A 14700-nucleotide genomic window follows, 5' to 3' on the forward strand; every position below is an offset into this window, starting at 1 on the left:
TCATCTCGTCTGACGCCATAATCTTCATAGTCTATCACGCTCATAGGGAGGTAGAGCGATCTGTCCAGGAGTCTCGTACGTTGGCGGAGGAATCCTGATCGCCTCCAACTCTCTCTCGACTTCCCATCCTCCTCTCGACGTTGGTCGAATCATCCTCCCTGCTCCTTCGGCCGTGCTTGGAGGAATTACTCGTGTGTTCCTGCATGTTGAGAAAGGGGACTGGTCGGATGCTGATGGGAAGAAGGCAGGGAGGAGAGTCGACCTGTTCGTTGTCGGGAGGGATTGAGCGTGAGGAGGACGGACGGAAGCGAGAACCTGCTTCCAAGCGGCCGGTTTGCTGGTCTTTCAAGGGAGGGAGATGCTGAGCCAGAACGAAGAAGAGGAAGAAGGAGAAACGTCAGTTTTGCTGCTCGAAGAAAGAGAACCGGCACCGCCCCCGACGACTCGACGCGTACAGACCTTTTGAGGATCGCGACAGCACAAACGAGAAATATGAACCCTACGACAGTCCATACGACGGCTGGTCTGTAAGAGCTCTGCTCTGAGGTGTCCATAGAGGCGAGATAGGAAGAAAGGAGGGGGAGATGGTGGTTTGAAGCGAAAGGAGGAGAGGGATTTGTGCCCTGCCTGAAATCGAAAGGTCGTCGGAGTCTGTTTCCACGCGGCGAGAAAGCCTCGTTCAGCTTTTGGCCTAAGCCGACGCTCGATGACGACTTGGCTTGAGGCCTTTTAAGTACCGGGAAGACCCCGAACAACATCAATACGAGCCAGAGGCGTCGAGAGAAGAGCCATCTATTCGACGGACTTCTCCTGCTTTCCCTCCGCCTCAAGCCCTCCGACAGCAGATGAGTACGTCTCCTCGAGACGACTTTTGACGTAAGCTCCAACCGTGATTTCCTCGTAGCGAGCTGGACGGTCGATTGAGCGGCAAGTCGAGAAAGGCTGCGGCGTTGGGAAGGAAGAAGGCGACGCGACGCAGGTCAGTCTTCGTTTTCGTTATGAGAGAACCGAATGGACAAGGTTACAAGAATAAGGGAGGCTTACATATACTACAACTTCTGGGCTGATCGGAGAGAGAAGAGGGAGGATTTGAAGATCGATAAACGGAAATGCAACGAGCAAGAACGAGGGAGATGGGCAGCTCACTCTGCTGTGAAAAACACCGGCATCGAAAACCTCTCCGCTCTTGAGCGATTAATAGCTTAATGTCTGGTGGAGACGAAGATGTCGTCTGGAGAAGGCAAGGGGGGGGGGGATGAAGGACGCGTCAGTGTTGGTAAGAGGACACCGCGACGCGACGAGGAACTGGGAGAGATATCAAACTGATCAAACTCACTCGTCCACCGATAGAACTGGTCACCAATACTGAGAAGGACGAAGGCGCAAAATTAGAAGCAAGGCGAGTAGGCAGGAGCGAAGCTAGTGGGCAACGGGTTCCAGAAGAGGTGCGAGAGTGGGAAACGAACTTGATCACGAAAGTCCCAGCGATGGGAGGAGCAGGGATCCCTTAGATTAAAAATATAACGACAAGTACGAAGTGTTAGTGATGGAGCCGAAACGGAATAGAAGCAAGGGTGAATGCAGAAGAAAGAGAAGAGACTCACAGGCGCCTTGCTTGTTAAGGACCCTCGACGCCGTCGAGCTGACGCAGGATGGTGAAGCACTAAACCCCAAGAGTCGATGCAGAAGGACAAAGAGGGAACGATAATTAGCTGAAGATACACTCCGACGTCGCACTCGTAAAGCGGAGGAGAGGCCGGACGACGAACCTCGTAATCACTGTGAGCCCCGATCCCAAGAACTTGATTGTCATGAGGTCCGCTTTAAGGAGGGTAGAAGAGAAGCCGCATGATAGCGGCTGATGTTTGAGTCTGAAGGAGAAGGACGCAGGCAATCAGACGTGAACGACGCGCACGGCGAAAGAAGAAAGGAAGCGGAGAGCGAACCTTGTCGTCAAAGAGTTGACGAGGAAGCCCAAGAGCCAGGGCGAAGAGAGGAAAGAGAGTTTTCGAGAGGGATACGACTTCCTGCCTGAGAGACGAGGGGGAAAGTGAAGAACGGAAGTCAGCTGCGAGACGATTCGACGCGTCTCGTCGCCCTTCGACGGCTTCCTTCTCTCTTTCCCACCAACCCAATCCACCAACACCCGCAACCGCTCGACTAAGCTTTCCCTGGCTATATCGGACTAGAACGGAGAAGAGAGAGTGTAACTCACAAGTACGTCAGCACTCCCAGTCGAAACCCCTCCAGCTTCCCTCAGTCGCCATCGCTTCCTCCGCCTGTTCAATCGATCAAAAATATCTGCCTCCCTCAAGACTCTCTCGCATACGTAGATGACTTCGACTCTGAAGATCCAGCTTCGAGCACTCGTCGACTTAGCCCTTCTCGAGGACCGAAGAACGAGAGAATCGCGTTAAAGTCATCCATCTCACCTCCCTCAAAAACGCAAACGCAAACCAAACGACCACCACCGCTCCCCCCTCTCCCTATCAAGATCCACTCTAGCTCGTCGAAGGTCCCACAGCCTGTTTCGTTCGAAAACACAAGGCTCAGTCAGCCAACTCGTCTCTCTTCTCTCCTTCCTCTCCTCCTTCCCGCCCTCCCACCGAACAAAGAAAGACCCGAAACACTCACCAGCCTCTTCAAATGCTCCATAAACACCTGCAGCGACACATCGTCCGTGAAGATGGCCTGACCCGCTCCTCCCGCCCCGTAGGAACCTCCCGAGACGTGCGTCGTCGAAGGGTTGAGTTTCGAGAGCAAGAACCGAGCTTGGGATCCTCCCGAGTCGCAGACGATGTATCGAGGGATGGGGTTTCGGTCGAGGAGGAGTTCCTGGTGCACGAGAACAAAAAAGCGAAAAGGAAGGAGGGAGAGTCAGCGAAGGTCAAGGTCGAACAAACAAAGACGAAAGAAAGTGCTGGACGAACCTGAGCATCCGCGATCGGAGCTGTGAGCAACTCTGCAAAGTTCTCGTATCCCTCCTGATCCTGGTATCCAGCTTTCCTCCACTGAGCGACGGTCTCTCCGTGGAAGATGAGGATGTGGAAGAAGGTGTCGAGGAGGAGGATCACGTCGGGTTTAATGGAGACCGAGTCGAGGAGAACGGGCTGGGGAGGGACGTCGAAGGTGTAGGACATGAGGGTGGGTTGGATCATGATGAGAGAGTTGTTGACGTCTTCGGCGTTGAGGATGTGGCTGCGAGAGAAAGAAGAGAGAAGGAGAGACGCGTCGAAACGAGAGTCAGCGTTCGAGTTTTAAAGAAAGAAGGAGGAAACACGAGACACTCACCGGTAGAAAGCAGTCTCGTCTGGCGAGTTGTTGAACACCTGCAAGAACTGACTCCTCCTCAGGTGGAACATGAACTGAGGGTAGATGCTGAAGTTCGACGCCAACCTGAAGCTCGTCTGGTCCTCCTTCCTGTAGTCGGCGAACTTCTGACACAACCGGATCAACATCCTGTCCAACCACCTCAGCACGTCCGGCGAGTCGTCGATCTCAGCCTTGAAGACGGCGATCCTCGACATCAACACGGCAGCGGCCTCCTGGTCGAACTGAGCGGCGATGGTGGGTGCTCCTCCTTCGGCGAAGTTTCGAGCGACGGTGGTGACTCGGAGACGGTAGACTCCCGAAGGGTGCTGGTAGTGGGTGACGAACTGGACGAGTCCTCGAGAGTTGGAAGGAGGTTGACCGGCGGGAGTGACGACCTCGAAGTAGACGGCGAGGGAGGTCTTGTCGGTGAGGGAGCAGACCTTCCAAGCTGAGGTTTGTCCGATTCCGATCTCGGTCTCTCCGACGCATGGTCCCTTCTTGTTGGCGGAGATGACGTGACCGATGACTCCCGAGATCTTGAGCTCCTTTGTCGTCTGAGGAGGAGGAATAGGAGCGGAAGTCAGTAAACGACGCGTTGAAAACGAAGAGCGATAAAAGCAAGACGAGACTCACCTGAACGTCGAACGTCGCATTAAATCCCATCTTGAGATGTCCGTTCGAATCCGTAGCGAAGGTCCTCAGGAACGACTGCTTGAAGATGGCCATGGCGAACGAGTCGGCGAGGATCATGAATCCGTTGGTAGCGTTGCAGAGCGACTTCATCTCGAGGAGACCGATCTGATCGAGGCATCCGGCGTAGATGTCGATGGCGTGCCCGTTGGCTGAAGCTCGTTTGGCTAGTCCGTCGTAGCACTGAGGGGAAAGGGAAGGAGGAGAAGGGAAGGAGGAGGGACGATCAGCTTGAGCTCTCGAGTTTCAAGGAATCGAAGAGAATTAAAAGCGAAGTAATCGAAGAGAGGAAAGGGAAAGAACGCACCTTGAGAGCTCGCTTGTAGTGCTTGACCGTATCCCTCTCGATATCGTGATGAGATCGAATGGCCTCCTTGAGCTCGGGACCGACGACCATTCCAGGTCCTTCAGTAGCAGGACCTCCAGCGAAGAGCATGATTCGAGCTCCGGTGTTGGGGAAGGTGGTCTAAGAAGAAACGAGAGCAAAGAGAGAAGTCGATCAGCTCTCGTCGAAGGGAAGGAGAAGGAAGGAGGAAAGGGAAGGGAAACGTCGAAGCTCACCTCGAGCATCCCAACGGCCACGCTCAACGCTACTCCCGTACACCTCAACGGCCTCTTGTCGTTGGCGACGCTCCACGAATCCCTCTGGAGCTGCTCGAGGATGCTGGTGAGCTGGAACTCGCACTGCTGAACGGGCATGAGGAACCTCGACGCTCCAAAGGTGGAAGCGGGCATGGGTTGACCTGGACGAGGGACGGGTCGGTTCGAAGGGTTGAGACCGAGCATGTCCTGGATCTGCTTGGGAGCGTACTCCTTGGATCCTCGGAAGACGTAGGATTTGGGGCACTCGGAGTAGCCGAGCTCGTGGACTTGGGCCTGAGGGAGGGAGAGGAGGAAGGGAGGAGGAAACAAAGAGGTCAGCTTCGGCTCTCTCTCCTTTCTTCGACCAAGACCTCGACGACCACTCTTTAACTCTCCTCCACCAACTACACCAAACAGACACTAGGACTGACCATGGTTCCGTAGGTGATCAACCCGACGAGAGCGTGAGGAGGGATCAAGCTCAACGAGATGACGAGCACGTCCCTGAGCGCCTTGAGATCGTCCGCGTCCAGACAGGTGTCTACGACGAAGAGGAAGATGGGAGGGACCTGAGCTGGACGGGAGAGGGTGTATTCGATGGTTGAGTATTTTGGGAGGAGTTCAGGAGGGAGGTTGTTGGCGGTGAGGTCCTTGTAGTGAGGAGGGAAGGCGTTCCGTTGAAGGCAGAACGGACAGATCCAGAGTTTCGCTCGGATGTCGAGTTGACTGAGAGGAGATAGCAAGGGAGTTAGCTTCGAGTTTCGAATGGAAAGGCAGTGAGAGAAGAGCTGAGATGTACAGAAGGAGGGGAGGAAGGAGCGGTCTTCGCTGGCCAAAGAAGGGAAGGAGACGACTTACCAGTAAGGGTTGAGGATAGCTCTACAAGGAGGCTTGCAGGTTACAGGCTCGTACATGACGGCAGGGAGATCATCTCGAGATTTGAGAGGAGTATAGAGAGCAGAGCTGCACAAGGAAGGAGGAGCGAGGTCAGCAATCCATCCATTCTAGACCAAAGAACAGCTCTTTCTCTCCTACTCCAGTGAAGAAAGAACCAAAAAAAAACATACATGGGGACGACTGTCCTGGTAGCCTCGATCCTCGAAGAAGGCCATGTGTTCCAAGAGAATCGGATTCCTGTAGAGATCAACGGAAGAGAAGCAAGGAAGGGAGATGGGTCCGGTCAGCTCTCGAAGCTCCTCTCCTCTCCGCTTCTCCTTCCTACTCCCTCCTTCAACTCCGAATATTTGCGCTCTATACTAACCATCCTTCTCTTCCTGTTCGTCAAAATCCATAGCTGAGAAGAGAGAAGATAGAAAGAAAGAAGGGTGGGAAAGGGGAGGGGAAGTGGTTGGGAGTTCGAAACGAAACGAAGCTCCCTGTCTCTCCTCCTCCTCCTCTCGCCCAGCGCAAGTCCCGCGCATCTCGACATCTCTCTCTGTGCGTCGCCAAACAACAACGACGACGAAAGTTTTCGGCTCGGTCTGTAGAGGCAAGTATAAGTAACCAGTCCGTTACCATCTGTCAGCATCGCTCGAGTTTGACTCCGAATCGAAAACAAACAACAACCTCTGCTCCATTGAACCCAATCGACTTTTCTCTCCTCAACGTTCACCACCTTCCACCATGTCAACTCGCAAGAAACCCTCAAGCCTGATCGATATTCCTCCCAGTCAAACGTGGATCGGTGCGCTCGCTCTCTCATCTTCGTCCTTGTTTTCTCGATTCTGACTTCAAGCTCGCCGATCGTTGCTACATATCAGTCGCTCTCCTTCCTCCTCTGTACCTGTCTGGAATCCCCCTCGCTCTCTACCTCACCAAGGAAGGATCGCCTTTCGTTTCAAAAGTGCTGGAACCGTTCTTGAGAATCCTGAGCTCGATCGGACCTGAGACTGTCAACGGATTGAAGGGGAACGAAGGGAGGGAAGGTGAGCTTCGAGCTCAACGACTCGATCTCGACGCTGATCGTTCCTTCTTTCGTTTGTTTTCTTTTTTTTTGCAGTCATTCTCCTCAGCGTCTTCTTCGTCTTTGTAACCTGGATGCTCTCGGCTTGGTTGAGCTTGCTAGGGCAGAGTTTGGGTCCGGCAGGCTACAAGAATCACGGTGAGTCGACGATGTCCCTCCGTTCTCTTCTCTTCTTCTCTCAGCTAACCTGTTCGCTCGCTCGTCTTTTGCAGCTCCCCGGGAAACCAAATCTCTCCTCCAAGGCCTCCCAGGAAGACTCTGCTCAACCCATCAAGCGCTCATCGAGATCCTGCCCGCCTATGCGGTTCTGCTCGCTCTCACGCTCGTTCGTCCCATCCACCCTCTCTCTCTCTCTCTCTCTACCCATTCCGCCCCTAACCTTCGATCTTCGCTGGTTTCTTCGCTCTTCCCGCCAGTCTCTCGCCCCAACAAACGCCCAAGCGATCCACCTCCTCACCCTCCACGTCTTCCTCAAAACCATCGTCTACATCCCATCCTACGTCTTGGACTTCGATTGGGGAAGGAGCAGTGCGCATATACTGGCGGTGGGGAGTCTGGTAGGATGTGGGTGGGTGTTGGTGCAGTAAGGAAGAGGGGAGGAGAGAGCGAGCGAGCGAGCGTCAACGCGTCGTCGATCTCGATGTCGAACGGGAGGTCGTTCTCAGCCCTCACGACCTCGACGCTCAACGATACATCTCTTGCACCCAGGTCCACCTCCACGAAAAACTCGTCTTTCGAACTCACTCGACTCTCGACTCTCGACTGGACTCGACTCGTTTCCACAGCGACGACGATAGGATCGCTCAACCGTCCGGCAAGGCAAGAGAGAGAGAGGGTAAGCGCAACTGGGAAGTGTCCATCAGAAAGAGAAGAAGGAGAGTGGTAAAGCAAGAAAAGGAGAGTGAAAAAGCAAAGGAACGAGAATCAGAACGGAAACGAGATCGTGAAAAAGTCAAGTTGGGAACGGGAACGGATCTGAAATGAGTCAAGCAGCTAGAAATACAGATAGGCTTTGGTTTGAGAAGGGAGATATGCGAGGAGGGAAGAAGATGATTAAGAAGAGAGGAGTGTCCTTGAGAGAAAGAGAGAAGGAGAAGGTATCTAGAGCAGAAGGAGGGAAAGGAAGAGTCGAACGCATGGCGAACGATTCTGTTGAAACGAGTGAAGGAGAGGGAGAGTGAAGTAAAACGAAAGAGTATAGAGTAGCGAGAAATGAACGGGGAAGAAACACAAGCAAAGGGAAACCCAGCCCTAGGAAAAACAACCGTCCCATCGTCGACGCGACCTCGACCCTCTCCCTCGTCTACCTTCCCAGATCGGAGTACAACGGCGGCAGATCGATCTGCTCTCCAGGTCTCGCAGGTCTAGGACCATCCAGCTCGATCGGTCCCGCGTCCTGATGCCTGTGATAGCTCGGTCCAGGACGAGGAGGCTGGCCTTCCGGTGGCTCCATGTCGTCGTCTGGGTTGTTGAGAGCGAGCATCGCCTTGGTCTGACGAACGACGCTAGGGGTGGGGTAGAGGGTTCCAGAGGTGGTAGTGATGGGAGAGGAAGGGTTCGATTGCTGGTGAGTGAAGGTGGAGGAGGAGAGAGGAGAGACGGCGGAGGCAGAGTAGCCTGGGGAAGGAGAGGTGAGGAGGTTGGAGTTGGACGTCGAGGAAGGAGGGTAGCCCGTGTAGGAGGTTGTTCCGGGAGGACTGAGGTCGGTGAGGACTGTGGAATCGGATCCTCGACGAACCGATCCAGCGTGAAGGTATCCTCCCTCGTCGTCGAACGGATCTCCCGTCGATCCTCCAGGCGACGAGTCTCCTTGAAGAGCGCGTCCTTCCTCTCCGTCCTGAGGGAGCTGGTAGGGATCGGGAAGGTAGGCTGAGACGTCCCGTTGACGACGACCGAGGAAGTTTCGACCGTTGTGGGTGACGGGAGCTCCGACGTCGGCTCCTTCGTGCTTGTTGTTGAAGAGGTCAACGGGAGAGGAAGCGAGAGTGCGTCGGAAACGAGTACGCTGTGGGAGGTGATGAAAGAGGGAGAGGTACGAGAAATGAGGATGGAAAGGAGGGGAACGGGAAGTCAGCTTGGTGAAGGTGATGAGGCAGACGCGTCGACGACGACGACGAGAAGAAGGGAAAGATCAACTCACGCAGAAGAACCAGAACAGCACGATTTGGATGGCAGCAAGTCCGATAATTCCAGCGATCACGACTCCAGCGATACCTCCAGTCGAGAGAGACGAGCCTTGAGGGGTAGGAGTGGTCCTGCAGAAACACGAAAAGAAGAGTAAGCACGACGCAGGGAGGCGAGGGAGAAAGATGTCGACTCACGAAGCAGTAGTAGCAGCCTTTCCATCCGAGGTTCCCCAGGTTGATCCAGGAGTCTGCGAGGGGCTGAAAGAGCGAAGAAGAAGAAGTTCAGCTGGGCGTTTCTCGAGAGATCGAGGGGGAGTCGTCCTTTCAAGATGGGAGGGGGACTCACGAAGACGCGTCGATACAACTCGAGTCACTCGAAGGTCCGACTGTAAGGAAGTCCGAAGTCCCACCGTTTCCAAAGGCTCCAGAGTCGAGCATGGTGAGGATGTACTGCAGTTGGGAATGGAGAAGGAGAGAAGAAAGGAACGAAGGACGAAGGTCAGCTTCCGAGTCCCTTCCTCTCACTCTCGAGACGAGACGAGCCCTCGTGGCTAGAGGACGAGAGCAATTGAAGATTCAGCGCACGTTGGTTCCACTAGCGATGTTGTTCTTCCAACCTGGAAAGAGGTAGAGAAAGGGAAGGCAAAGAGAACGCGTCAAATGATCAGCTCTACTTCGCACGACCACGAAGATCGACCCATCTTCGTTCGAAGAAGAAACGATCCGAAGGATGGCATATTACTCACTGTAGAGGTTGTTCTCCGCACCAGCAGCGGGAATGACAAACGCGTTTCCTCTCGGAATGACACCTGTGAAAGAGGGGAGAACGACGGAGAAGGAGGTGAGCTCGAGCTCACTTCACACTTGTTCGAACGACAAAGGATCGGACGAACCGATGAGAGTAACAGGATCGGTAGCGTTGTCAGACCACCCAATGCCAACTGGTCGAGCGAAGATCGAAGGTTAAAGAGGGATCAGCTCGAGTGTACAGATCGGGGACGAGGGGACGGAGGAAGGAAGGGAGGACTGACGTTCACCACACTGATTCACCGCTCCGCTCTGAGGATCGAGATAGAAGTAGAAATCCGCGTCGGAGGATCGAGCAGTACAGGTGTTGTTCCCTCCTGTAGCCACGGTCATGATGTCGGACACTCCTCCAGTCTGCAACGTCGAAAAGCAACAGCAAAACGAGAAGACGGTGAGCTCGCTCGCTCCCTTCCTCTCTTCCCTTCCTCTCTCCTTCTCGACGCGTCTTGAAGCAGAAAAAGGTGAGTACTGACGGCGAGTCCATTGGTATCACTCATAACAGCCACGTACCGCCTTCCAGACTGAATAAAAGTCGAAAGGGACGGGAAGGAAGGGATGGGAAAGGTCAGCACATCGAACGAGCGAAGGGAAGGAGAGAGAGGATCGAGAGGAGCGGAACGAACGGGGTAGTTTGCCGTCCAAACGAAGGAACCTGATAGACTCGAGTTGGTCCAGGTATCAGCCGTATCGAGAGCTATATCCGAAGGGTAGTCGTAGGCGGGCTGTAGTCGAACGAAAGAGAGGGAAGCGAAAAGAAGGGAGGAGGAGGAGGGTCAGCTCTTTCCTTCTTTAGCTCCCTTCCCTTCTTTTCTCCACAGGAACAAGAGCCCAAAACTCACTATGATCAAGAGCCTGAACGGAGGTTGACCCCCTGACCATTCAACGAGTACTGGATCGCACATGGAAGGACCGGTGTTGTTGAACGTGAACGTGAAAGCGGACGCATACAACGGTGTGAACGAGAGAAGGAGGATGAGGAGACGAGGGACCATGCTGGGACTGAAGGCTCTCTCCCTTTAAGAGCTGAAAGACGACGAGAGGAGGAGGGAGGGAAGGATCTGCTCGATTTCGGTTGTTGATGGTTAAGGGAGAGAAGGGAAGCTAAAAAGGAGGGAAAGGTCAGCTTCAAGGTTTCCTCCGATCGAGCAAGAGAACGTTCCGTTTCGACTTGGCCGCCTCAACTCCTCCCAAGGACAGATATACGAGATGACGAGCCTGAGAGAAAAACACTTACTGCGAAAGAGAGAAAGGAAAGAGAGATGCTCGGGTAGAGATGCAGTAGTTGAGGGGCAAGAGGGGAGAGAGGGAAGAAGGGGACGAGCGAACAGCTTCGCGGGGAGAGAGAGGAGAGGAGGTCCAAAGGTTGGTATCCGAAGGGGTCACCTTGTTGGATCTCTTCTGGCTTGTTGCCACGAAGGAAGAAAGCACGTATACTAAAGGAGAGAGCTCGAGAGCGACGTCGGTCTCGCCGTTCTCTCAAAGACAAAGTCGACGCGTCGTGTTCGTTCTCCTTCTTTGATTTCTTCGCTCTATCGATGCAGCTCCCACCATTCGAGAGGAGTCTTGCGCCTTTCTTCAACTTAAGCGTTAGCTAGGGAGCTGCTACACTATCGAAAGAATCGAGGACGAACGCGATCAAATCTCTTCCGTCGCTCGACAGATGTGCATCTTCAAAGCAACGTCCCCTCTTCGCACCCGCTCACTACACCTGCAGCTTCAGAGAGAGCGACGCTGAAGACTAGGTAGAGTAAGGGGTCCGACACGGGAGGAAGCGTCGGAGGGGAGGGAGGGGGGGAACGGGAAAGAAGAGGGACGCGTTGAAGGTTCGTCAGACTTGGATTGGAGGCGAAACAACGGGAAGAAGGAAAAGAAAGGTCTCAAAGTATAAAAAGGGGTTGACCCTTGTGGTATCTCGAGTAAGCTCCCGTTTTGGGAAAAGCACAAATCTGGAGGAAGAGTTGCTCAATTCCCGACGCGTCTGTTGTTTTCGCCCTCCTTCACCCTTCTCTCTCCCACTCTGACCCTACCCACTTCCCCATTGTCTTACTTTGTATTTATAGTACTCTGCCAATACAAGACTTCGAACTATCGTTCATCGGTCTTGGTTCGACGCTTGCGCTCAACGCGTTCAATTCCTGAGCCCTTATTTCCCCTTCAACGAAGGCCGTCACCTCCTCTACCGAGGTCCCTTGTAATTTCAAGTAGAACTTTCTAAATTTCTTTGTACGCCTACAGTCGTTGCCATGTTCATGCTCTTCTACTGCGCAAGAGGGAAAACCAATCAACAAAAACAAGAGCAGGAAAAGGAACGCGTCTCTGCTTCTTCCCTCTCCCCTCTTCTCCATTCAGCGTAGATCAGGAGCTCATATCTTTGTGTCTCCTTTTTTTTTTTCCTTTTTGCAGAACTTCTCATTCGCTCCTTCCTTCACCTAGGGTCTTTGCCGTTCCACCTCTGATCCTCTCCTCCACCACCTCACCTCCCAAGGCTCCCATCCTTCATCCCCGTCTTTACATCCCCCTCCTTACGGATCTGGGACTCAAGAGGATCAAAGATTTGAACTGGAGGAGCGGTAGACCGTCGAGTGAACGAGCGAGCGAGAGGACAAGAGGCGAGCTCAACCTCTTTCCTTTGTGCGTCCCTCCCTCCCTCCTTCTTCCTCTCCTTCACCTCTCATCTCCCGTAATCAGCATCTCAACCTTAACCTCCTCAGGGTCAATTTAACCTCCCCACTCTCGTCCCTCTCGCTCATTCACAGCGAACACATCACAACGACTCCCCTCCTCCTCGCCTCCTCCCGCCCTCCCCTCCCTTCTCCTCCCTCGAACCTACTCGCCATCTTCGGATCGTTATTATCCAATGCCCGGCTAGCTCAATCGGTAGAGCGTCAGACTCTTACAGTCTCTTCTCTTGACTCTCTGATCTAAATGAATCTCGAGAGTCTTGATTCGATCTAGCCAGGTCCCTCCCTTTCCTCTTCACCGAGGTCTGGGTTCTTCCTAGACTTACAAGTCTATCTGAAGGTTGGGGGTTCGACCCCCCCGTCGGGCTAACGTTTCCTTTTTGCTGCTGCATCGTCGATCTGGGAAGTCGGGGGGAGAGTTTAGATGGAAGGAGGGGAGGACGGAACGGGGAGGAAGGGGTGGTCGCTTGGGGCTCTCACGATCGCTGTGGATCGAATTTTGTTATTCCGACTTCACCAGCGTGTTCCTTGACCTCTTTAACACCGGGTAGAGGTGGTGGGGTTGGTTCGAGGGTGGTGTAGCGGTGGTGATGGGAGGAGACGACGCGCGAGGGAGGTTGTCTCATCCCCTCCTTCCCCCCCGCTCGTTTGTCTTTCCCAAGGCGGCCTTCTAACGATCTGCTTTCGTCTACTCTCTATTTACAGCACTACCTTCATCTGTATCAGGCTGTAGAGCAGCAGTACGACGGGAATCAATGATCTCCTTATGGTTTTCTTCAAGATTACTTTTCTCGCTTCCCATCCTTTCCTCTCCCTCCTCTTGAACTCGCTTTCACCCTTTGTTCTTCTCTTCTCAACATCCGAGAATCTCTACGTTTGAAGATTTGAATATCTCAGCAAGAATGTTCTGGTCCGATCTCAACTTTCAGCAGAGTCGTGTTTGGGCCAACCTTGGCCAAAGGAGGGCGACGCGACGTGTCTGAGCTCTCTTTTGGGAGCCGCTATTCTTCGTTCCGCAACTCTTGAGTGCTCAGTATATTTCGAGCTCTTTCAAGCACTTTTGGGAAACTTTCAGGTTTTCAAGGGTTCGAGAGGGAGGCATCCTTGACGACGAAAGTTCGATCTCGAGCTCACCTTTCACTTTTTTCTCACCTCGAACCGTCACATCCTCCTCCTTCCTCTCCTTCTTCCTCCTGCTCAATTCCCTCCTCGCAGCTCGCCACTATGGACCTCTCCTCCTCTTCTTATCGCCCTTTTCGCTACTAGCAACTTCTACTCGCTCCCAGGACTGCACTCGAACCAGCGATTCCCGTCGAGCTCGTCCTCCGCTCGTTCATCTCCCCTCTTGCTCGGTTGGTTTGGACTGGAGAGGAGCAGACAGGAAGATTTTCTGTATCCAAGACTCTTCTTACGTCTGTGCTCGTGAGTCTGTCTCTCTCTTCGTTTCTCTTTGACGGCTTTGGAAGGAGAGAGGAGCTCAGCTTCGTCAAAAGGAAGGAAACGGTCGAGCTCACCTTCTTCCTTCCCTCGTTTCCCTCAGACCTCTCGCCCATCCGTCTCCCTTCAGCTCTCCCTCTCCTCGCCAGGATCTCCAGCAACTCTTTCTATACGCTGCTGTCCATCAACCACCACGCCAGACGTCCTTCGTTCTTCCCCATCGACGCTGGACGCTCTTTCGACCTCGACCTTCCCTTGTCTCCTCCTTCCTGCGGTCCCTCCAGCTCCCCTTTTCTCGGATCTCGTCCTATCGAGCCATCTATAGCTCCCCTTGTGAGTGAGCTCTATATTCGTTTGTCTTCTTGCGAAGAGGTGGGTTCAGTCGGGTCCTTGAAGGGCTCGAAGGAAGGAAGAGTCGAACGAACGAGCTGACCTCTCTCACTTCTCTCTTGCTTCGATCCCTTCCGTCCTCGCCTTTCCTTTTCTCTGCAGATCATCGTCTCCCAGGATCGACTACTCCTTCCTCGCCTTCCCTACGGTCGTCCTTCCCAGTTCGGTCCAGCTCCCCTTCTCGATTCAGCTCAAACGAGGTCGCAGCCGGCCGGCTCGACGCAAGGGATTCGCTCTCGCTTGGTTGTACGCGGTCAGGGAGACGAGAAGGAAGAGAGCAGCGTTTGTGGTTGGACAGAGAGGATGGTAGAGAAGAGTTGGGCACTCCTGTGAGTGCAGTTCTTTCCTCGTTTGAGTGATAGATGGGTGGCGGGAGGAGGGAAGCGGGAGAGGAGCTCACGTTCGAACTTGGAGGACGGGTTCGAGGGGAAGACTGCTATCGAGGTGTAAGGGGTTAGCTGGGGGTTACGAGGGAACGAGGAGGAATGTTGGAAGAAGGGGGAGAGACATTCTCGATAGGTTTCTCTTCGTTTCGAGGTCGATTTTCTCGTTCCCCCGAAAGGCACTGAAGCTGAAACTGCTACTCCATGGGCTTCTCGAGCAGGGCTACCCGCTCAAACAATCTGTTTGTCGATATTCGCACTTTCAACGAAATCAACCTTCTCCGCCCAGCGCAGAGAGGAGGCGCGTCGCCCCTCGTCTTCCCTCTCTC

General features: G+C 53.8%; 5 protein-coding genes across 5 annotated transcripts; 1 reads left to right on the plus strand and 4 right to left on the minus strand.

Annotated features, from left to right (window-relative positions):
• Positions 1-11: 11 nt before the first annotated feature.
• Positions 12-554, minus strand: BDY24DRAFT_442251 (uncharacterized protein; the record flags this gene model as incomplete). The annotated part of the gene is made up of 2 exons (XM_076644672.1): positions 12-361; positions 456-554. The coding sequence occupies 2 exons, from the start codon at positions 552-554 to the stop codon at positions 41-43; spliced, it is 420 nt and encodes a 139-aa protein (XP_076495881.1). The 3' UTR covers positions 12-40.
• A 1854-nt stretch (positions 555-2408) lies between these two features.
• On the minus strand, positions 2409-5932 carry BDY24DRAFT_392471 (protein transporter SEC23). The gene is made up of 11 exons (XM_076640914.1): positions 5846-5932; positions 5652-5718; positions 5443-5547; positions 5016-5310; positions 4564-4878; positions 4310-4468; positions 3946-4185; positions 3292-3866; positions 2931-3198; positions 2635-2835; positions 2409-2525 (listed from the first exon to the last, which is right to left on the minus strand). Exons 1-11 carry the CDS (start codon positions 5874-5876, stop codon positions 2502-2504), a joined length of 2280 nt encoding a protein of 759 aa, XP_076495882.1. The 5' UTR covers positions 5877-5932; the 3' UTR covers positions 2409-2501.
• A 50-nt stretch (positions 5933-5982) lies between these two features.
• Positions 5983-7216, plus strand: BDY24DRAFT_392476 (MAPEG family protein). The gene is made up of 5 exons (XM_076640915.1): positions 5983-6268; positions 6345-6509; positions 6584-6685; positions 6760-6872; positions 6964-7216. Exons 1-5 carry the CDS (start codon positions 6208-6210, stop codon positions 7132-7134), a joined length of 612 nt encoding a protein of 203 aa, XP_076495883.1. The 5' UTR covers positions 5983-6207; the 3' UTR covers positions 7135-7216.
• A 573-nt stretch (positions 7217-7789) lies between these two features.
• On the minus strand, positions 7790-10785 carry BDY24DRAFT_88345 (uncharacterized protein). Its single transcript, XM_076645212.1, has 9 exons — positions 10715-10785; positions 10320-10581; positions 9954-10202; positions 9705-9834; positions 9259-9290; positions 9020-9123; positions 8869-8931; positions 8688-8802; positions 7790-8552 (listed from the first exon to the last, which is right to left on the minus strand). Exons 2-9 carry the CDS (start codon positions 10470-10472, stop codon positions 7851-7853), a joined length of 1548 nt encoding a protein of 515 aa, XP_076495884.1. The 5' UTR covers positions 10473-10581; positions 10715-10785; the 3' UTR covers positions 7790-7850.
• Positions 10786-13398: 2613 nt separating this feature from the next.
• BDY24DRAFT_392479 (uncharacterized protein) lies at positions 13399-14487 on the minus strand. Its single transcript, XM_076640916.1, has 3 exons — positions 14091-14487; positions 13702-13931; positions 13399-13583 (listed from the first exon to the last, which is right to left on the minus strand). The coding sequence occupies exons 1-2, from the start codon at positions 14093-14095 to the stop codon at positions 13766-13768; spliced, it is 171 nt and encodes a 56-aa protein (XP_076495885.1). The 5' UTR covers positions 14096-14487; the 3' UTR covers positions 13399-13583; positions 13702-13765.
• Between the last annotated feature and the right edge of the window lie 213 nt (positions 14488-14700).

This window comes from Mrakia frigida (assembly GCF_051309035.1).
Source record: "Mrakia frigida strain ATCC 22029 unplaced genomic scaffold BDY24scaffold_19, whole genome shotgun sequence".
NCBI classification, from domain to species: domain Eukaryota; kingdom Fungi; phylum Basidiomycota; class Tremellomycetes; order Cystofilobasidiales; family Mrakiaceae; genus Mrakia; species Mrakia frigida.